The sequence below is a fragment of the Hypanus sabinus genome, chromosome 19, assembly GCF_030144855.1.
Source record: "Hypanus sabinus isolate sHypSab1 chromosome 19, sHypSab1.hap1, whole genome shotgun sequence".
NCBI classification, from domain to species: domain Eukaryota; kingdom Metazoa; phylum Chordata; class Chondrichthyes; order Myliobatiformes; family Dasyatidae; genus Hypanus; species Hypanus sabinus.
The window spans coordinates 70,504,386-70,528,457 of record NC_082724.1 but is presented as its reverse complement, the minus strand read 5'-3'; the positions used below and the strand labels follow the sequence as shown (position 1 = coordinate 70,528,457).

Here is a 24,072-nt window from a genome sequence, read left to right as displayed (position 1 = left end):
CCAAAAGCTCCAGTACATCCTCTACCTTAATATCTACATGCTCAAGCTTTTCAGTTTGCTGCAAGTCATCACTATTATCACCAAGATCCTTTTCCATAGTGAATACTGAAGCAAAGTATTCATTAAGTACCTCTGCTATCTCCTCCGGTTCCATACACACTTTTCCACGGTCACACTTGATTGCTCCTATTCTCTCACGTCTTATCCTCTTGCTTTTCACATACTTATAGAATGCCTTGGGGTTTTCCTTAATCGTGTCTGCCTACTCATGCCCCTTCTTACTCCCCTGATTTCAGTCTTAAGCTCCTTCCTGCTAGCCTTATGATCTTCTAGATCTCTAACATCACCCCATTTTTCGAACCTTTCATAAGCTCCTCTTTTCTTCTTGACTATATTTACAACAGCCTTTGTACACCACGGTTCCTGTACCCTACCATCCTTTCCCTGTCTCAATGGAATGTACCTATGCAGAACCCCATACAAATATCCCCTGAACATTTATCACATTTCTTTATATATGTTTCCCTGAGAACACTTGTTTCCAATTTATGCTTCCAAGTTCCTGCCTGATAGCCTCAAATTTCCCCTTACTCCAATTAAACATTTCCTTAACTTGTCTGTTCCTATTCCTCTCCAATGCTATGGTAAAGGAGATAGAATTGTGATCACTATCTCCAAAATGCTCTCCCACTGATAGACCTGACACCTGACTCCTCTTGTAGGCTTATCTACGTACTGTGTCAAGAAACCTTCCTGAACACACCTAACAAACTCTACCCCATCTAAACCCCTCACTCTAGGGAGATGCCAATTAATATTTGGGAAATTAAAATCTCCCACCACAACAACACTGTTATTATTACTCCTTTCCAGAATCTGCCTCCTTATCTGCTCTTCTGTGTCCCTGTTACTATTGGGTGGTCTATAAAAAACACCCAGTAAAGTTATTGACCCCTTCCTATTCCTAACTTCCACCCACAGAGACTCTGTTGACAATCCCTCTATGACTTCCTCCTTTTTTGCAGCTGTGACACTATCTCTGATCAACAATGCCATGCCCCTGCCTCTTTTGCCTACGTCCCTGTCCTTTCTGAAACATCTAAAGCCTGGCACTTGAAGTAACCATTCCTGCCCCTGCGCCATCCAAGTCTCTGTAATGGCCACAACATCATAGCTCCAAGTGCTAATCCACACTCTGCTCATCCACTTTGTTCATAATACTCCTCACATTAAAATAGACGTATCTCGAACTGTTAGTCTAAGCACGTCCCTTCTCTATCACCTGCCTATCCTCCCTTTCGCACTGTCTCCAAGCTTTCTCTATTTGAGAGCCAACCTTACTTTCCTCCTTCACTTCAGTTCAGTTCCCACCCCCCAACTCTCCCCAACAGCCTCAGCAAACCTCCCCGCCAGGATATTGGTCCTCGTGGGATTCAAGTGCAACCCATCCTTTTTGTACAGGTCACACAAGCCCCAAAAGAGGTCCCAATGATCCAGGAATCTGAATCCCTGCCCCCTGCTCCAATCCCTCAGCCATGCATTTATCCTCCACCTCACTCTATTCCAATACTCACTGTCACATGGCACAGGCAGCAATCCCGAGATTACTACCTTTGAGGTCCTGCTTCTCAACTTCCTTCCTAACTCCCTGTAGTCTGCTTTCAGGACCTCCTCCCTTATCCTGCCTATGTCATTGGTACCAATATGTACCACGACCTCTGGCTGTTCTCCTTCCCACTTCAGGTTATCGTGGATGCAATCAGAAACATCCCAGACCCTGGCAACTGGGAGGCAACCTACCATCCGTGTTTCTTTCTTGAGTCCGCAGAATTGCCTGAGCGACCTTCTAACTATAGAGTCCCCTATCACTGCTGCCTTCCTCTTCCTTTCCCTACCCTTCTGAGCCACAGGGCCAGACTCTGTGTCAGAGGCACGGCCACTGTTGCTTCCCCCAAGTAGGCTGTCCCCACCAACAGTACTCAAACAGGAGAGCTTATTGTCAAGGGGTGCTCTCCAGCCTCAATGCATTATAGGTCTAGCTCTAATTTGGCCACCCCAACATTAACTTTGTTGTTTTTAAGCTATTCCTATGTAGCTTTGGTTTTACACTAGGATCACTGTCTTTCTGGAAAACAAATCTTCTCCCAAGTCACAGTTCTCCTGCAGACTGCATCAGGTTTTCCTCCAGTATTTTGCTGCATTCATTTTACTCTCTACCTTCACAAGCTTTCCAGGGCCTGCTGGAGTGAAGCATCTCCACAGCGTGATGCAGCCACCACCATGTTTCACAGTAGGGATGGTGTGTTTTTGCTGATGTGTGGTGTTTGGCTTCTGTCAAACACAGTGTTTAGTCTGATGGCCTAAAAGCTCAATTTTGATTTCATCAGATCATAGAACCTCTATGTTTCTATCTCATCTGAGGTGGTTCATTTTGGTAGGTCAAATATGATGGCAGAATATTGCATTAATGATAAGACTCTTGGCAGTGTGGAGGATCAGAAGGATCTTGGGAATTGAGTTCATAGGACTGTTATGTACTCATGACACATGACAGTGGTACCCTTGTCACGTGACTGGGGTTGAAGTTATACTGGACTTGAGGTAATGGTCTTGTGATGGTAGAGTGACGTCATTTTCCCACCAGTAGAGATCATGTGACAGGGTTTTTTTTTACAGGTTATAAAAGGAAGACCCCACCCTGTGCAGATCGTGGCTGGATTTGCCAAGTTGACTTCATGCCACTGCGTGATTTAATGTGATGACGCAGTTTAGTTGAAGGATGAAGTTTTTATCTAATGCCTAAAGTTTAAAAGGTCATTGCCAGCAGGTTCTTTACAATACGGCTAGTTTGAGAATCAGTGGAGAGTGAAGATCGGAGTTCGGGAATTAAAGTTCGAGGAGAATCTATTTTTGACGGTGAAACAGGTTCGACCTTATTTAATCCTTATTCGGAAAGGAATTTGTTGACTGTTCTCGTGTTAATCTCTGCGGGATAGCAGAAGATTGAGGACAGTGTGATAAAGGAAAAGTCAGTGCCTTTAAGCCGTTTCGTTTTATTTTGCAAATTCTTCGTGGAAAGTTCGACGTCAGGGATCGAAGCAAAACAACGTGAAAGAGAATTTAAATCGTCTTATAAAGTCTCTCCTTTTAAATGGACCGTGAGCATTTCTGAACTTTTGGCAATACTACTTTAAAGAACTGTTTTTGCAACATCGCTTTAAGAACTGTTTGAGCTGCATCACTTTAAGAACTGTTTAAGCTGCCGCACAGCAGCTGATTTCCGGTTACATTAGTGTTTGTTTACTTTTGGGGGGTTTGTTTTCAGTGTTTAATAAAAGTGTCATTTGTGATAAAATCCCGTGCCGAACTCATATTTATTGTTGCCTGAATACGTAACAGGACACTCAAAGCCACTGCACAGGTTTACTCTGTGGTTAAGAAGGCATACAGTGTATTGGTCTTCATCAATCGTGGGATAGAATTTAAGAGCCGAGAGGTAAAGCTGCAGCTCTATAGGAACCTTGTCAGACCCCACTTGGAGTACTGTGCTCAGTTCTGGTTGCCTCACTACAGGAAGGACATGAAAACCATAGAAAGGGTGCAGAGGAGACTTACAAGGATGTTGCCTGGATTGGGGAGCATGCCTTATGAGAATAGATTGAATGAACTTGGCCTTTATTCCTTGGAGTGACAGAGAATGAGAGGTGACCTGATGGAGGTGTACAAGATAATGAGAGGCATTGATGGTGTGGATAGTCAGAGGCTTTTTCCCAGGGCTGGAATGGCTAGTATGAAAGGGCACAGTTTTAAGGTGCTTGGAAGTAGATACAGAGGAGATGTCGGGGTAAGTTGTTTTTATGTTTTGTTTTTTTTTTACGCAGAGAGTGGTGAGTGCGTGGAATGGGCTGCTGGTGATGGTGGAAGTGGAAACGATAGGGTCTTTTAAGAGACTCCTGGATGGATACATGGAGCTTAGAAAAATAGAGGGCTATTTGGTAGGGACATGTTTGGCACAGCTTTGTGGGCCGAAGGGCCTGTATTGTGCTGTAGGTTTTCTGTTTCTATCTCAGCCACTGAAGCTTTTAACTCCTCCAGAGTTGTCATAGGTCTCTTGGTGGCCTCCCTCACTAGTCCCCTTCTTGCACAGTTGCTCAGTTTTTGAGGACAGCCTGCCTCTAAGCAGATTTAGAGTAGTGCCATATTTTCTCCATTTCTTGATCATTGACTTAACTGCACTCCAAGGGATATTCAGGGACTTGGAAATTTTCTTGCATCCATCTCCTGACTTGTGTTTTTCAATAGCAGAATTGCTTGGAATGTTCTTTTGTCTTCCTGGTGTAGCTTTTGCCAGGATACTGACTCACCAGCAGTTGCACCTTCCAGATACAGGGATATTCTTACCACAGTCAATTGAAACACTTTGACTGCACACAGGTGATCCCCATTTAAATAATTATGTGACTTCTAAAACCAATTGGCTGCACCAGTGATGATTTGGTGTGTCATGTTGAACGGGATGAATAGATATGCAATCAATTATTTTGTTTTATATTTGTAATTAATTTAGATCAGTTTATTTTCTGTTTTCACTTTAACATGCTGTTGATCAGTGTAAAAAAAAGCCAAATTATATCCACTGTGAGTCAATGTTGTAAAACATGAAACTTCCAAGGGAGAGGGGGTTGAACACTTTGACAGGCATTGTATTTCAGATTTCCTTATGATATAGATGTTAGCCATTCAGTTCAAACTAACAATGCCAGATGGCTAACAGGCAGGAGTCAGTGAGTGGGAATAAAGGTTGGCTGCTGGTGATGAGTGGTGTTCCTCAGGATAACTACTTTTCCCATTGTTTGTCAATGACTTGGATAATGGAATTGATGGCTTTGTGGCAAAGTTATTGGATGGTACGAAGATAGGTGGAGGGATAGGTATTGCTGAGGAAACAATGCGATTGCAGCATGACTTAAACAAATTGGAAAAATGGGCAAAAATGTGGCAAATGGAAAAACACTGTTAGGAAATATATGATAATACATTTTGGTAAAAGGAACAAACGTGCAGACTATTGTCTAAATGGGGAGAAAATTCAAACATCAGAGGTGCAGAGTGACTTAGGAATCCTCGTGCAAGACTCCTGGAAGGTTAATTTACATCTGAGTCTGTGATAATGAAGGCAAATACAATGTTGGCATTTATTTCTAGGGGAATAGAATATAAAAGCAAGGAGATAATGCTGAGACTTTATAATACACTAGTCGGGCTGTTCTTGGATTATTGTCAACAGTTTTGAGCCCCACATCTCAGAAGGATCTGTTGTCATTGGATAGAGTTCAGAAGATATTCATCAGGATGATTCCAGGAATGAAGGGGTTAACATATGAGGAGTGTTTGGCAGCTTTGGGTCTGTACTCACTGGAATTTAGAAGAATGCATAGGGATCTCAATGAAGCCTACCAAATGTTGAAAGGACTAGATAGGGTGAATGTGGAAAGTATGTTTCCTCTGGTGGGGGTATCCAGAACTAGAGGGCACAGCCTCAAAGTTGAGGGGTGACACTTCAGAACAGAGGTAAGAATTAATTTTGTTTTAGACAGAGAGTATTGAATCTGTGGAATGCTCTGCCATGGATTGTGATGGAGGCCAAGTCCATGGGTATAGTTAAGGCGGAAGTTGATAGTTTCCTGATCGGTCAGGGCACTAAAGGATATGGTGAGAAGGCAGGTGCGTGGGGTTCAGTGGGATACGGGATCAGTCATGATGGAATGGCAGAGCAGACTCGATGGGCAGAATGGCCTAATTCTGCTCCTATGTCTCATGGTCTTACTTCCTCCTGTATTTTCCTGTCATTTTCTCTCTCTGACACATCAATTTAATCTTGATTGTCTTACATGTAGGAAGTACAAATATTAGATATAAATATACAATGGGCCATCTGGAGTTAGGAGGATGAGAAGGATCTGGGAGTCCTGGTGGACTCATCATTATCCACATCTAGACAATGCACAGAAGCAATAAGGAAGGCTAACAGAATGTTGGGTTATATAATGCACTCAGTGGAGATCAAGTCTACAGACGTTCTCCTAAAGCTGTACACTGCTTGTGAGGCCACACCTTGAGTGCTATGTACAATTTTGGTCCCCATATTGTGAGGGATGTGAAGGGACTGGAGAGAGTTTAGAGAAGGGCAACGAGACTCATTCCGGGTCTGCAGGGTATGAGCTATGAAGAAAGACTGAAAGAATTAAATCTTTTTAGCCTAAGTAGACATAGAATGAGAGGAGATGATAGAAGTGTTCAAAATCATTAAGGGTATCAGTAAGGTGAATGCCAGCTACTACTTCAAAGTTAATCCATCAACGGGGCCATAGGTGGAGACTGGTTAAAGGGCGATTTCAGACTAACATCAGGAAGTATTTCTTTACACAGTGAGTTGTGGACACAAGGAACAAACTACCCAGTTGTGTAGTTGAGAGTAGTACCTTAAAGACTTACAAATCTAAACTTGAGAGTTATTTCAACACACTATGTGAATAGGAATTTTGCAAGCTTTGTTGGGCTGAATGGCCTGTTCTTGTCAAAAGCTTTCTAATGTTCCAAGCACTCGCCTATATTAGGAGCAATGTTGACAGTCTCAATTAGCACATTTTTGGGAGGTGGAAGAAAATTGGAGCAGACATCCAGAGAAAATGCAGAAACATCACATAGACAGCACTAGAGAGGCTAGAACCCAGGTCACTGGAGCTGCAGGCAGGAGCACATGCTGCCCTAAAGCCCAACTATCACCAAGTGTACTGCAAGGCATTAAAGTTACAGAAAAGAGTCACCATACCCACAGTGCAGTTAGGCCCATATGCTTCTTCATCCATACACTCCTCACAAGCAATTCCTTTGTACTTAGGCTACAGGAAAAGGAAATCAGATTAGGTTGGAGGAAAGTAAGCTTAACATGAACCTGCAGAAATATTGTTGTATGAAGATTTGATAATTACATTGCAAACAGACTGACGCAGCAGAAATGTCCACTTAAGATATGCATTACTTGTTCAGTTGCCTTTATATTAACAATTTATGAAGCCCTGTGATAATGTGTAGTATTATAGTGCTGAACACAATGAAGACAACTGACTGAATTATAAACGAATACGGCCAGGTAACTGAGCCAACTGATTACTCTGAACAATCTGCTATGTAACGTGATCAAAAATTGATGAGTTCTCAAAGTAAAATGCATTCACAAGGAAAAATATCATTTTCTTAAGTCAAAGCTACATTGTCTTAAGTATAAGGAAATAAAATTAATGTGGTATTTACTAAATGTATGATGCAGGGAGGGGACAGAATTTCAGAAGCAGATGTCAATAAACATGTTATCACATTCCATGCTTAGTGCAGACTACAAAGTATGAATTTCTACTGCGGTGTGACAATATAGTCAAAGGAGAGTGATTAAATTAATGTGCTTTTAATTATACACTTACCTCACAAATGCAGCTTCCATTCCCTGATATGCCATCCAAACATATGCCATGACCACTACAAGGATTTGCTGATCCCCCCGGGCACTCTAGAATAGCAAAATGTTATTACATTTATTTCTGTTTAGCTTTCAATTTTGAACCGGAAAATACACATGGAGAATTTTAGTAACACATTTTATACAACAATTATTTAATTAGCAAAAAATTATTCAGAATTTTATGAGTATGTAACAAAATATTTACCGTGGCATTCCAGAGCTGATTGCCTGCCAGCATTAACTGCAAGGTATCACATGACTGAAGAGTGCTACATCATGATCCCAATTACATATTCAACAGGTTTATACAAATAGAAATTTTGGCTCAATTAGTGAACTTAAACATGTCATTTTACTGAACAATTGGTGAGGACACAATCTCTGGGAGAAAGAATGGAGGAATAGAATAGGACAGATAGACTGATAAGACTGAAAATATCCAGACATGACAACAATGGACCAAGTGGCTCCTTTCCACGTAGTGGGATGACATGACATCCCTTACATGAGAAACATGGCACAATGTTGCATTCAACTAAACAAAAGAGCACGAATAGAAAATAACAACGTTTCTTGTCAGAGTAAACACGAGGAAATCTGCAGATGCTGGAAATTCAAACAACAACACACAAAATGCTGGTAGAACACAGCAGGCCCTGACGAAGGGTCTCGGCCCGAAACATCGACAGCGTTTCTCCCTATAGATGCTGCCTAGCCTGCTGTGTTCTACCAGTATTTTGTGTGTGTTAATGTTTCTTGTCAGATTGCTTGGTGTACAAACTAGGATGCTGTTCATTGACTATAGTTCAGCATTTAATACCATCATTCCCACAATCCTGATTGAGAAGTTGCAGAACCTGGGCCTCTGTACCTCCCTCTGTAATTGGATTCTCAACTTCATAACCGGAAGACTACAGTCTGTGCGGATTGGTGATAACATATCCTCTTTGCTCACAATCAAACTGGTGCGCCTCAGGGGTATGTGCTTAGCCCACTGCTCTACTCTCTGTATACACTTGGCTGTGTGGCTAGGGATAGCTCAAATACCATCTATAAGTTTGCTGATGATACAACCATTGTTGGTAGAATCTCAGGTGGTGACGAGAGGGCACACAGGAGTGAGATATGCCAACTCGTGGAATGGTGCCGCAGCAACAACCTGTCACTCAATGTCAGTAAGATGAAAGAGCTGATTGTGGATTTCAGAAAGGGTAAGACAAAGGAACACATACCAATCCTCATAGAGGGATCAGAAGTGGAGAGAGTGAGCAGCTTCAAGTTTCTGGGTGTCAAGATCTCTGAGGATCTAACATGGTCCCAGCATACTGATGTAGTCATAAAGGAGGCAAGACAGTGGCTATTCTTTGTTAGGAGTTTGAAGAGATTTGGCATGTCAACAAATACAATCAAAAACTTCTATAGTTGTACCATGGAGAGCACTCTGACAGGCTGCATCACTCTCTGGTATGGAGGAGCTACTGCACAGGACCAAAAGAAGCTGCATATGGTTGTAAATCTAGTCAGTTCCATCTTGGGCACAGCCTACAAAGTACCCAGGACATCTTTAGGGAGCAGTGTCTCAGAAAGGCAACATCCATTATTAAGGACCTCCAGCACCCAGGGCATGCCCTTTACTCACTGTTACCATTGGATAGGAGGTACAGAAGCCTGAAGGCACACACTCAATGATTCAGGAACAGCTTCTTCCCCTCTGCCATCCAATTCCTAATGGACATTGAAGTTTTGGACACTACCTCACTTTTTTTTAATATACAGTATTCCTGTTTTTGCACAGTTTTAATCATCTATTCAATATACATAATTGATTTACTTGTTTATTTATTATTAGATTTTTTTCCTCTCTCTGCTATATTATGTATTGCATTGAACTGCTGCTGCTAAGTTAACAAATTTCAAGTCTCATGCCAATGATAATAAACCTGATTCTCATTCTGATCATAAACAGCAAAATATTTTGTGTTTGTTTCAACAACAAAACTAATTATCCATGACGATTATTAAGTTATGTACCCTTCATTCACTATTGTATAGTATTTATTCTGCTGTTTGCTTACCCACTGCAAACTTTCACCTAGGTCCCATTTTAAATTTCCGTCTACTGCAGATGGTTCTAACATAGCTGCAGTCCTACATCTTGCACTTTCCCTCACAGGCACAGACTGAATTTTGACCATTTTGCACTAGTTTTCCTAAGCCACACTGACTGAGGCATCATGCTTGGTATTCTCACCTAAACTACCACTATTCCTCCAGTGTTCTCTTGGCTAATTCTTTGTAAACTTTCAGGTTTGATCTAATATCCCACTACTATTAATTGCAGTTGCAAAGGGAATTAAATCAAAAAGATTTGGATAGCATATTAGATTACATGGACCAAAAGTGCATGGAGGTTAAACTCCAGTTGTCCTTTGACTATGACCTTTCTGCTAGATTACTAGAAGAATGGGGGATGCAGATACATGGTCAAGACCTGTGAAGCAAAACTTCTAGAGCTACATTTTAATGAGGAGCTCTTGCCAGGATATTTTTCTCTATCCTGCCATCCTTCCAGAGTAATGGAATCCAGCCTCTCTCCTGGAATAAGGGAATTAATCAAAGAATATCAGCTTTCCTTTACGGTTCATAGATTGCTCCTTTAGACTGGGCTCTAAAGTGGGGGCTCACTTCAGTCCCGGCAAACATCAACTTATTCTGCGCATCATCAATTTCATGTGATCTAAACAAAAATAAAATACAAAATGCCTATCTTTGGCTCCATCTCCCTGAAGCCACAAAAATGTTTCCCTTCAACATCAGTCAGAAACTTTCATGGCTAGCTAAGACCTGCCCCACTCAAGTCTCTACGCTTATCAAGAGTGATGTGTAAATTCTGTCAATCCTTTGCCAGAGCTACTTTAATTTTATGCCCATGAGTTTTACTATCCACTTCTAATGATTATTAAAATCCGAACTTCCCTCAGCTGAAGTTACACTGTACATAGTCTACTTCAATTACTCTTTGAAAGGTATTCTACAAAATGTGATTCTCATCCTAAGTCCCATAACTTTGATGAGTGGTTTTCCAGTTGCCTGAATTACAGATATTCATTTCCCTGTGCTCTTTGGCATGGCATGAATGTCTTGTTATAATCTAGTGGGATCCTCCAGCACTCAGTGATACTTAAATAACCATTCAAGGACTTAACCAACTATTCTCCCTTTCTTGCTATTGTTTAATATTTGTACCTATACTTATTTCCATTTGCCCCGTGACATGTACCCAATATCAATAAACTGCCAACACGTAGTTCTACATCATTGTCAAATTCCACACCTCACTTTGCTATTTTGTAACAATAAATCATGAATTCCAGAACATAACACGAGTTAAAGTGCTTACAGAAAGATTAAATCGAGCAAAAGGAGAGTTGTGATTATGTTGATCAGGGATTGCTCAACAACGCTCCACAAATCCCTCATGTTGTATTATCCTTACTTGACCTTCATTTTCAACAAATGCTAAAGGAGAAAATGCATTTCCCAATTTGCCCATCAACAATGCATGTCAAAATCAGACCATTATTCTTCATTTCCTCATTCTGCTCAATGGACTTGGATAGCACGGCAGTGTAGTGGTTAGCACAATGCTTTACAGTTTCAATTCCTGTAAGGAGTTTGTACGTTGTCCCTGTGACCATGTGGTTTTCCTCTGGGTGCTCCAGTTTCCTCCCACAGTCCAGAGTCCTACCAGTTGCTAGTCACTGTCAATTGTCCCATGATTAGGCAAGGATTAAATCGGGCAATTGCTGGGAAGCATGGCTCGAAGGGCCGATTCTACACCGTATCTCAATAAGTAAATAAATACATTCATTGATTAGCCTTCCTTGGAAAGTTTACATTGTTGACACTAACAGACAAGAGTGAAAAACAAAATGTGAGCTCAATAAGTCTATAAAATTATGATATAGTAACAGTTAGTTGTCAGACCTGAAACCAGCACAATGGGGAGGGCACGAGGCAGCCAAACTACACTACTTCAGTAGAAAGGCCAATTTCTGTTAAATGTTTCCTCTCCACTTGATTATTCACATAATTAAATATAATTCACCACAAATTGCCAGAACTTAATAATAACGCCTCAACCTTAGCTAAAAATTAACTATCCATCTGTCCTTAATTGCAATATTGCCCAAGTCCATTTCCTGTATTTAGCAGCAGAGTATTGACAGATAGTTATTGATAAATTAGAGAAACTAAGCTAATTAAAATTGGTGCTTCAGCACAGCTTAGTCTTCCAAGTACATCTTACCTGTCTTCTTTTACAACTTGCGGCATGCTTTTGTTCAGAGTCACAGAATCAGAGAAGTACAACACAGAAACAGGTCCTTCGGCCCATCACACCCATGCTAACTGTTTTGCTTATCTATGCTTATTGGATCTGCGCATATGAGAACTTTCTTATTTAAGTGTCTAATTGCCTCATAAATGAAATAATTGCATCTTATTCCACCACCTCCTCTGACAACACATTTCAGATAGCAGTTTTGCACTCTCACCCTTTCGCTACAACCTTTACAACGTAGCCCAGAGAACCATGGCTTCACCACCATCACAAATGTCCCTTTTTTCCTTTCCATCTCTCCTCCACTTCTTTTCAACTTGACATTAATTTCCTAACTCTGACAAAGAGATTTCCACCTTAAACCTTAAGTCTGTTACATTTTCCATGGAAACTACTTGAATTTTTCAATGTTTCCAGCATTTCTATTTTTAAATCCAATTTCAATGTTTCTTTCTTGTTTTCAAAACTGTCCAAAATATCTTATCTATTAACGCAATACAGCAGTGCCGACTATTTACACTGAAGCAGCCAACAAAAATCAAAACACTGTGGATGCTGAACATCTGAAATCAATAGAAAACACTCATTAGATCAGGCAGCACCTGTGGAAAGAGAAGCAAGTTAAACTTTCAGGTCAAAGACCCTTCACTTTGAATCAAAATATTAATTCTGTTTCTCCTCCCATCTTACTTACCAAGTTAAAAACAGTAAAAGAAAAACAGGAAGTCATGCTCACACCATGTGCATTCCTCATTAAAAAACCCATATTCCAAAGATGGGCCTGCAAAGTATTCAATGAGTTTCCTTAACTGGGACATGTAATGATTAAGGCTGACAGTAAAATCATCAAAAACATGGCATAAATGGATTATTATTAGGAACTTCAAGTTTAAGGATATGTAGTGGGCAGATCCACAACTCTGTAATCAAATCAATTAATTAAACTATGATTCATTTCCCATCCTACATTATTATATAAACAATTCAAGGATATTGAACTTGTCATATTGTTTTGAAAAAAAAGAAGGTCCACAGAAAACAAAGTACAAATGTGGTCACAGAACACTCTTTATTAGTCCACACTTCTCAAACTTCTCCAAGCTGCAGCTGCCAAGTAAACATTTACTAAGGCAGCTTATAAAATGCAAATTGATTACATAGCAGATAAATCTCTGTCAATTTCAAACTCTCATTCCTCACCTAGGCAATCCTGGCTCCAAAATCCTTTGCAACACTTGGATACCGAAACGTTCTTCTTACATATATGCCTGCAACCAGCTTGCGAAATTTGCTGTTCTCCACCCAAGTCCACAAAAAATCTTATATAATAAAAACAAAATAATTAAAATACTGGCAAGAATGGATAAATATTTGACTATATTTTTCCTTATTAATAATCACCAGGCAAATGTGTATTTTTAAAATGTCAAATCTTATCTGATCTTAGATGATTTGGTTTAGAAAAAGTATTGTGCTGAATACTTCTAATAATCAACGTCATTCTGGTCATTCTTTGCACAGCCACACCCTAGAAAATCTAAAACCCTCTGCATATTTCCTTCTGCTTTGCATACCGTTGTGGGGGATGACCTCAAGGGGAATGCTGCAGAGACCGGGTTACTGGAACTGAGCATAGGTCCGTAGTGCAGAAGGGAAAGAGGGAGAAGAGGGGAGTGGTAGTGACAGGGTCTCAATAGTTAGGGGAGAACAGACAGGAGATTCTGAAGACATGAACAGGACACCCAAGATGGTATGTTGCCTCCTGAGTGCCAGGGTCAGGGACACCTCGTATCGCGTCCACAACATGTTGGAGAGAGAGGGAGAGCAGCCAGATGTCTTGGTACATATTGGTACTAATGACATAGGAAGGAAAAGCAAAGAGGTCCTGAAAAGTGAATTTAGAGAGCTAGGTAGAAAGTTGAGAAGCAGGACCTCCCAGGTAGTAATTTCTGGATTGCTGCCTGGGCCACACACCAGCGAGGGTAGAAAAAGGATGATATGGCAAATTAATGTGTGGCTGAGAAGCTGGTGCAGGGGCCAGATGTTCAGTTATTGGATAATTGGAATCTCTTCTGGGAAGGTATAACCTGTTCAAAAGGGACGAGTTGCACCTAAACCTGAGGGGGACCAGTATTCTCATGGGCAGGTTTGTTTGAGCTTTTGGGGAGGGTTTAAACTCATTTGCTGGGGGGGCGGGAACCAGAGTGAAGGGACTCAGGATAGAATGGATGGTAAAAAAGCAAAGGTACCCATGCAGTCAGACTGCCAGGAAGGGCAGGCAGATGATAGGACAAAATTGCAGCCAGCAGGGTGAGTATCAGTGCATTAGGGATGCAGAATCAAAAAGGGTAGCAAATACAGTACTTAAAGTGTTGTATCTCAATGCACAGAGTATAAGAAATAAGGTGGATGATCTTGTTGCACTATTTCAGGTCATCAGGTATGATGTTATGGCCATCACTGAATCGTGGCTGAAGGATGGTTGCAGTTGGAAGCTGAATGTCTACCTATCATCTTGTGGTTCTTCCTTCCCTTCTCCCAATTTCTTGCTCTAACTCCTCATCATTCTTTTGCTGTCCTGATGAAGGGTCTCAGCTTGAAACGTTGACTGTACTCTTTCCATAGTTGCTCCCTGGCCTGCCGAGTTCCTCCAGCATTTTGTGTATGTTGCTCAGATTTCCAGCATCTGCAGATTTTGTCTTGTTTGTGATTGGACTATATTGTTCCCACTTTTTTCCTTCCTCTTTTTTCCTTCCTCTTTACGTGCTACAAAGCACATTGTCAGGTTGTATCTGGCAATTATTTTTAACATATTAGTGATACTCAGGTATGAAGCATGTGAATGACATTTACAACAGACTAATCTGAATATATTGATTGCTAGGGGATTCTGCCTCTCACACATTGGGAATACATTTCTTTGATCAGTGGTATTTTGATACTATCTGAAGATTTCCCCCAGCTGATATATCTTCTTACTGTAATACTGATTATAAAAGATTTTATATTTCCTGGCCTGTGGAAAATCTCTCAAGCAGCTCTTGTCAGAAATCTGATAGAGTGTTGACAACTCTTTCATGTGGATGTAACTTTAATGTCTGAAGAAGCAGTCATCAGATTAAAAAAGCTCATGCAGATAGTCTCCTTACAACTATACTCATCATCCGCTCCTCCCCGGATCACTGCTTTTACAGTTCATATAATGTGCAAAGGCATTTCCAGAACTCTTGAGCTTATTTTGTCCAACAACTTCCAGGGTAAAGCAGAAAACATCAAGATGCTTAGAAGCTGTGTGCTCGTGAGGAATGTCATCACGATGCAGCCATTTCTTGTTTCATCATTATTGCAGCGGGCAGACCCTGTAATTATCACAGAGTAGTTCAGCACCGGAACAGGATTTCAGCCCACTGACCATGGTGCCAATCTAACTGAAACTGTCTGCCTGCACCGTTCATATCCCTCAGTGCCCTGCCTGTTCACGCATTTAAGTACCTCTTAAACATCACTGTCAGATCTGTTTCTACCACCACACCTGGCAGTGCTTTCCAGGCACTTAACCCTCCCTGTTTTCAATAGACATAATTGCTAATTAACCATTAAACATACTTAATATTTTGTAATATTATGTACTTTCATTCAGTCACACTACAGTCTCTTGACTCTCCAGAGAGAACAAACCAACTTATCCAACCTTTTCTTGTAGCTAATTCTTTCCAATCCAGGCCACATCCTCAAACACCCTTCCTGTAATGTGACAACCAGAACTATACGCAGTACTCCATATGTGACCTAACTAAAGATTTGAACTATGCAACATGATTTATACTCAATGACCTGACTGATAAAAGGCAAGCCTATTCATTTTTGTTGCCACTTTCAAGGGACTGAAGACTTGCACCCCAAAATGCCTCTGTACATTAGTGTTCCTCAGTGTCCTGTCACTTTCACTGTATCCATTCATTTAAAACATCACTACATGGAATACTCTGCTTCAAGGATCCAACTCCCCAACATCATCACAAGGAGTCAGAACGGACAGCAAATGCCACTCCTAATACAACAACTTGAGTGACTAATGGTGGGGGTGGGGGTGGATACCAGGCTCAATCCTGTACAGTGGAAGCATAGTAGAAGGACATTCCACAAAGTTTTTTTTTTCTCTCTCTCAGCTCTTGATAACAAGATTAGTTCACAATTAAGAGTTTTGCTATATTATCAGGAGATAGTTGACTGGAAGATTGGCATAAGACCATAAGACATAGAAGCAGATTTAGGCCATTTGGCCCATCGAGTCTTCTCTGCCACTCAATCTTGGCTGATGATTTTCTCCCCTGCTCAACCCCACTCCCTGGCCTTCTCCCTGTGACCTTTGATGCCGTGTCCCAGCAAGAACCTATCAAACTCTGCCTTAAATATACCCAATGACCTAGCCTCCACAACTGCCTATGGTAATAAATTCCACAAATTCACTATCCCCTGGCTAAAGAAATTTCTCCACATCTCTGGTTTAAATAAACTCCCCTCTGTCCTAGACTCCCCCACCATGACAAACATCCTTTCCACATCTACTCTGTCTATGCTTCTGAACATTCGAAAGGTTTCAATGAGATCCCTTTTCATCTTTCTAAACTCCAGTGAGTACAGACCCAGAGCCATCAAACATTCCTCATATGATAACACTTTGATTCCTGGAATCCTCCTCTGAAACCTCTCCAGTATCAGCACAGATGAGGAGATGAAAATAATTCACAATATTCAAAGGGAGACCTCACCAGTAGTTTACAAGGCCACAGCATCTTGTACACTAAACCTCTTGAAATGAATGTCGCTTTCTTTCCCCGTCTCCTATTCTGCAACCTACCTGCTTCCTCAACACCACCTGCCCCTCCGCCAATCCTTGGATCATCTGAAAAATTGGCAACAAAGTCAACTATTCCATAATTTATATCAATGATATACAGCATAAAAAGAAACGGTCCCAACACCGGACCCTGCCACTAGTAACTGGCACCCCACCAGAAAAGGATCCTTTTAGTCCCATTTGCTGCCTCCTACCAATCAGCCAATACTCTAACCATGCCAGTAACTTCCCTGTAATACTATGGGCCCTTAACTTGATAAGCAGCTTCACGTGTGGCACCTTGTCAAAGGCCTTCTGAAAGTCCAAATATACAACACCAAATGCATGCCCTTTATCTATCCTACTTGTAAACTCCTCAAGGAATTCCAACAGGTTTGACAGGCAAGATGTTTCATTAAGGAAACCATGCTGACTTTGTCCTATCTTCTCCTGTGTCACCAAATACTCAATAACGTCATCTTTAATAATTGACTCCAACATCTTCCCAACCACTGAGGTCAGGCTAACTGGTCTATAATTTCCTTTCTGCTGCCTTCCTCCTTTCTTAAAAAGTGAAGTGACATTTGTAATTGTCCAGCCCTCTGGCACCATGCTGGAGTCCAATGATTTTTGAAAGATCATTTCTAATGCCGCCACAATCTCTACCACTACCACTTTCAGAACCTTAGGATGCAATTCATCTGATCCAGGTGAATTATGTACCCTTAAATCTTTCAGTTTTTTGAGCACATTCTCCCTTGTAACAGTAACTGCACTCACTTCTCTTCCCTCACACCCTTCAACACCTGACACTCTGCTAGTGTCTTCCACAGTGAAGACTGATGCAAAATACTCATTCATTTCATCTGCCATCTCCTTATGCCCCACCATTATTTCTCTGGCCTCATCGTACGGTGGTCCTACATCCACTCTCACCTCTATTATTTTTTACTTACTTGAAAAAGCTTTTATTATCCACTTTGATATTGTTTGCAATCTTGCTCTCATAATGCATTCTGATATATCCATCCATGGCCTCCTCCACCGTTGGGATAAAGCCATGCTTAGGTTGGAGGAACAACACCTTCTATAACTTTTGGGTAGCCTCCAATCTGATGTAATGAACTCCTGTGGCCTTCTGTCTCTTTCACCAATCAACTTCCCAGCTCATTGCTTCATCCCTCCCCCTCCAAGTTTCATCTATGACCTGGCATTTCTCTCTCTCTCCCCCCCCCCCCACCTTTTAAAACTACTCTCTAGCTTTTTTCTTCCAGTCCTGTGGAAAAGTTTCGGCCCAAAATGTCGTCCGTACTTTTTTCCACAGATGCCCCCTGACCTGCTGAGTTCCTCCAGCATTTTGTGTGTGTTGCTCGGATTTCCAGCATTTGAAGATTTTCTCTAGCTTTTGCTTTCATATTTCATCCTTTCCCACCTAATGATTCTTTTAGTTGTTCTCTGTAGGTTTTTAAAAGCTTCTCAATCCTCTCTCTTCCTGCTAAGTTTTGCTTTGTTGTATGCTCTCTCTCTTTTGTTTTTACATTAGCTTTGACTTCCCTTGTCAGTCATGGTTGTACTATTTTGCCATTTGAATATTTCTTTGTTTTTGGAATACATCTGTCCTGCACCTTCCTCATCTTTCCCAGAAACTCACTCCATTGCTGCTCTGCAGCATATACTTCCGCCCAGCTCCTCTCTCATACCACTGTAATTTCCCTTACTCCACTGAAATACTGCTGTATCAGACTTTACTTTCTCCCTATCAGATTTCAAGTTGAACTCAATCATATTGTGATCACTGGCTCCTAAGGGTTCTTTTATCTTAAACTCCCTAATCACCTCCGGTTCATTACGTAGCACCCAATCCAGTATAGCTGATCCCCTAGTAGGTTCAACGACAAACTGCTCTAAAAAGCCATTTCATAGGCATTCAACAAACAAACCTGCATGTTGAAATCTCCCATGTTTATCATAACATTGCCTTTTCTCTTTCCAATTTTAATCTGTGGTCCAGATCCCAGGCACTGTTGGGAGGCCTGTATAACTGCCATCAGCGTCCTTTAACCCTTGCAGTTTCTTAACTAAACCCCCACAAAGGTTCAACATCTTCTGATCCTATGTCACATCTTTCTACTGATTTGATGCCATTCTTTACCAGCAGAGCCAAAACACTCCCTCTGCCTACCTTCCTATCCCTCCAATACAATGTTAAACTGGACGGAGGTGAAGTAAAGAGTTGGGAAGTCGACTGGTGAAAATGATACAGTGCTGGAGAAGAGGGAATCTGAAAGGAGAAGTCAGACGGCCATGTAAGCAGTAAAGGGGGTGAGTACAACCAGAGGCAGGGGAAAGGGTGAGAGAGGGAAATGGGAAAGGGGAATAGTGAATGGGAAAGGGGAGAGGTGTATTAACAGAAGTTTGAGAAAGCGATACTCACGCCATCAGGCCAGGGGCTACCTAGGTCGAATATAAGGTGTTGCTCTGCCAACCTGAGTGTGGCCTCATTGTGATAGTAAAAGAGGCTATGGACTGACATATTGGAATGGGAATGGGAAGTGGGATTAAAATAGGTAGCCACTGGGAGGTCCTGCTTTTTCTGGCAGACAGCGTGTAGGTGCCTGGCGAAGCAGTCACCCTATCAGGTCTCACTGATAAACAGGAGGCCACACCCAGAAGATACCCCAAACAGTCAGACATGAAGTGTCGCTGCACCTGGAAGGACTGTTTGGAGCCCTGAATGGTAATGAGGGAGGAAGTGTGGGCCAGGTGTAATACTTGTTCTATTTGCAAGGATAATGTAACATTAGTGTGGTTTGAAGGGCAGTGGGTCCAAGGACCTGTTTCCCTGCTACTTGTCTCAACGCTTCTTCCTTAACACTACCTTGTTGGAGACTGTAACCAACAACACAATCATGCAGATGCTGCAGATTTTCACAATGAAGTTTACATGGCTGGTGTCTGGATAACAACTATTAGTCCTTTTTTGCAGCCAGATAGAAACTGAACAATAACCAAGTTGTGAGCACATTCCTTTCAGGTGAGGGAGATTTAGACTTGCAGCACTTGATTCCCATATTTATGACACTGCATGCTTTCAGAAGTTTAATACCAAGTGTAAGCTGATTCATTTTTCTCACAAGTCATGAAGATGTTGTTTCTTGTGATACAGCATTCAATGTGTAAGTGTTGCACAATGGATAATGGAAGGAGACTTGGGATAACTGAAAGGAAACAGTAGCATCTTCAGGTTTGATAAATTTGACTGTAACACTAAGAATTCTCTTAAACTAGAGGCTATCCCATGGTAAATGTCAGAATCCTCTGATCTTTTTCTTTGGCTTCAGTCTGGGCATGATCTCCATTTCCATGTCGCCAAAGAGTGAACAAATAAGAGGGACAAATCTAAGGTGCTGCCACATCTAGTGGGATGTGATACCAATGAAGATGGTGTAAAAGGTAGTAAAGATTTTCAGTTACCATGTTCCTTAAAATGACGATAGCTGAGGGGAGACCCAGCGGAAGTATTATGAAATCATAGCTTGACGTTGTGGACAGCAAGTTTTGATTTCCCTCACGAGACAGCTGAATAACTAAAGACAGATTCGAAATAAGTGGCAGAAATAAAAGAGGAAATTGGGAAAGGCAAAAACTTCAGTCCCATTTAAGATACAGATGGATGAACATTTGAAGTGCTATAACCTACAAGGCCAGGGAATGAAAACTGGAAAATGGGATTGAGCTACATCCAGCCCCATTTTCAACCAGCATTTATGTGATAATCTGAATAGACTCCTTCCATGGATAAATTTATATAATTCCACATTTTTTAGTACAATATGAACTCTCTAACATCTAAAACGCACAACTGTCACCAAGAATATGCAAACCGATTGCTGAAGAGTACACTTCTAGCTTGTGGCAAGATTGAACTAAACAGCAGCTGGGAATAATGAAGCAATCTACCTGCAGGGAGATAGGAACCACTCAGGATGTGATACTCTCCAATCTTATGGAAAATTTGATCATCAATAATCAAAAATCACTATCACAGAAACAAGTAGTTTCCCCAGGTATTGTGGCACCATCTTCTGTGGCACAATAGCTGGAAGTGACGCCTTGTGCCCAAACATGGGAAATTCTGAAATCTATTCCCATGCCACCATCAAGTCTTAATTTTAATGCCAATGATCTTTAAGCTTTTCTACAATACCAGCTACTTGTGGTCCCTGAATTATATTTTTAAAGTGATATTTAATAATTAATATTATATTTTATAATTTCAAATCTCATTTCTCCTAATTGCTAACACATTCACACAACTAATCTGGAGTAAAAACAAGACTCCAGTATCTGTAATCCTATGTCACCAAATCTCTGTTTCTGCATCATCACCACAGGCTTGGCAACCCATGCTACAACGTACATTGACCATATCCCTTAAATTAATTTCATCATAATGTTGTGTTTTTCATCATGTGAATTTTTTTTACTCAATACACATTTAGATTTCTACATACTGTAATAGCAAATCAAATTATGGTGTCCGAGCAAGACTTCATTTGTTGATGAAAATCACCTGCAGTCTTGAATTCCAAAGCCACGTCTGATCTTTTGAAAGCCTCGAGGACATAAGAGATTTTGGCTTATCAAACAGGAGGTACAGGCTGTCTCTGTGAACAGCTCTATCTGCTCGTTGCATCGCTGGCGTTTCTAGGTTGGGATGGGAAAGGGAATGGAAGCAAAAGTTTTATATTAGAACAATCAGACATAATTTCCAACCCCCTACATAGCCCAATTTTCATGTCCATTTTAATTCCATTGAAAGAGTGATCAAGAACCAATGAGCACCTGAGGACCATAGGCATTGCTCTTCCCCATTAAATATCACAAACACACCTATGAATCAATGCAAAGATGTGTTGAGGAAACATCTTGTTGTTGAGAGAACGTTTGAATTAAAAGATTATTCTTTTAACTCAAATAATCACTATTACATCTATACCCTCTAATAGCTTGATGTTATAATTTCACCAGCAAAAATTACTCATTTAACAAACACAAAATCAGCTCACCAGTGATCCAGTAGGGCAATTCCAGAGCAATAAGCATGGTCCAATTAAGATATGGACACAAGTTTTAAATCTCATTTCTGATTGCAGCCACTGCGATATTTTAATCACTTTCCTATCTAACTTTATTTTGATGTCTGCAGATAGGAATTACTAGAATGACCCTTGTCAATTTGATTATACAATCAACCATATTTCAAATCACTTTCCAAATTAATTTTCATATCCACAAACCTGATTGTCTGGGTGGGCCCACTTTTTTTTCTTTCTGCTCCTACCCAACTGAACTCCTATCCACATACCTCAACTCTATTTTATTCCCTTTGGCTCAATTCCTTCCCACCTACATCTATGACATATCACAGGCTCTCAATTTCTTCGACAACTTTCAATTCCCTGGACCTGATTGCCTCATTTTCACCATGGATGCCCAGTTCTTATAACTTTCCATTCTCCATCAAGAAGGCCTTAAAACTCTCCATTTCTTTCTCAACAACAGACCCAACCAGTTCCCCTCTACACAACACCACCACCCCACCCCCACTGCTGTACTACAGAATGGGTCCTCACACACAACAATTTCTCTTACAGTTCCTCCCACTTTCTCCAAACCCAAGGTATAGCCATGGGAACCCGCATGGGTGCTAACTATGCCTGCTTCTTCATTGACTACATAGTACAGTCCATGTACCAAATCTTTATTGGGAATACTCCACAACTGTTTCTACACTACATTGAATGCTGCAATGGTGTTGCTTCATACACCCATGCTGAGCTTGTCAATTTCATCAATTCTGACTCCTGCTCCCACCCTGCCCTTAAATTCACTTGGTCCATCTCTGACACCTCTCTCCACTTTCTCAATCTCTCTGCCTCCATCTCTGGGGACAAACTGTCTACTGATATCTTTTATAAAGCTACCAATTCTCATGGCTATCCTGATTATACCTCTTCCTATAAAAATGCTATTCCCTTTTCTCAATTCCTTTGTCTCTGCCATATCTGTTCCTAGGATGGGGCTTCCATTTACAGAAAACCAGACAGGTCCTCCTTCTTTGAAGGACAGTTTTCTTTCCTCTATTATTGATTTTGCACTCACCTGCATCTCCCCCACTTCCCAGACAGCTTAGTAGGGATAGAGTTCCTTTTGTCCTTACCTACCACCCCATGAGCCTCCAAATCCAACAGATTATTCTCTGCCATCTTCAAAGGGATCCTACCAGCAAACACATCTTTACCCTTTTCTCTGTAATTCCCTTAGCCATTTGTCCTTCACCACTAATGTTCCTCCTGACACTTAACCCTACAAATGGCCAAAGTGCTACCTCTTCCCTCATCTCCATTCAGGGCCCCAAACAGTCTTTCCAGGTGAGACAACACTTCAACCTGCAAGTGTATCAGGGTCACCTACTGTATCTGGTGTTCCTGATGTAGCCTCCTCTACATTGGTGAGACCCAATGTAGATTAGGGGAACAGTTTACTGAATACCTTCGCTATGTATGCATCAAGCAAGGTTTCTCAGTTGTCAACCTTTTTCATTCCAATCCCCAATCCCATTCTGACATGTTGGTCCATGGCCTCCTCTACTACCAGAATGAGGCCACCTTCAAGTTGGAGAAGCAACACATCGTATTTCGTCTGGGTAGCCTCCAACCTGATAGCATTAACCATCCGTTTCTCTAACTTCTGGTAAATTATCCCCCTTCCCCTTCCATTCCCTAGTCTGACTCACCTGTTTGATTTTCCTCACCTGCCCATCACCTCCCACTGTTGCCCCTCCTCCTTCCTTCTCTCTCATGGTCCAATCTCATCTCCCATAAAATTCCTTCTTCTTCAGCCCTTTTACCTTTTCCACCTGTCCCCTCCCAATTTCTCACTGCATTCCCACTTCCCCATCACCTAGCCCTTCTACCTTATACCCCTTCCCCTCCCTCACTTTCTTTCTGGGGCTTCTTCCCCTCCCCTTTCCAGTTTTGACAAAGGGTCTCAGCCTGAAATGTCATCAGTTTATTCCTCTCCATAGATGCTTCACAACCTGTACAGTTCCTCCACAATTTTGTGTGTGTGTTGTTCTGATTTCCAGTATCCGCAGAATCCCTTGTGTTTATATATTTCAGACCAAAATTCTCGCATTCATCAAGGTGTTACTCAACCATACATTAGGGGCATTTAAGGAACTCTCAGATGGAGAGCAATGTAGGTGCTCAGATTAGGTTGCTCTTAGAGTGGGTTAAAAGATCAGCACAACATTGTGGAGCAAAGGGTCCGTACTGTGCTGTAGTGCTGGGTAACTCACGGGCAGGA

At 41.3% G+C, this 24,072-nt stretch overlaps 1 protein-coding gene across 2 annotated transcripts in view; it reads right to left on the bottom strand.

Annotated features, from left to right (window-relative positions):
• The window catches only part of stab1 (stabilin 1), a 323,963-nt gene that overhangs the window by 297,866 nt on the left and 2,025 nt on the right, over positions 1-24,072 (bottom strand). For both annotated transcript variants that reach the window (XM_059944646.1, XM_059944645.1), the window contains exons 2-5: positions 21,275-21,408; positions 13,062-13,180; positions 7,482-7,567; positions 6,833-6,902 (exon numbers count right to left, since the gene is read on the bottom strand). In XM_059944646.1, the coding sequence (XP_059800629.1) occupies positions 6,833-6,902; positions 7,482-7,567; positions 13,062-13,180; positions 21,275-21,408 (409 nt within the window). The remainder of the gene's footprint in view (positions 1-6,832; positions 6,903-7,481; positions 7,568-13,061; positions 13,181-21,274; positions 21,409-24,072) is intronic.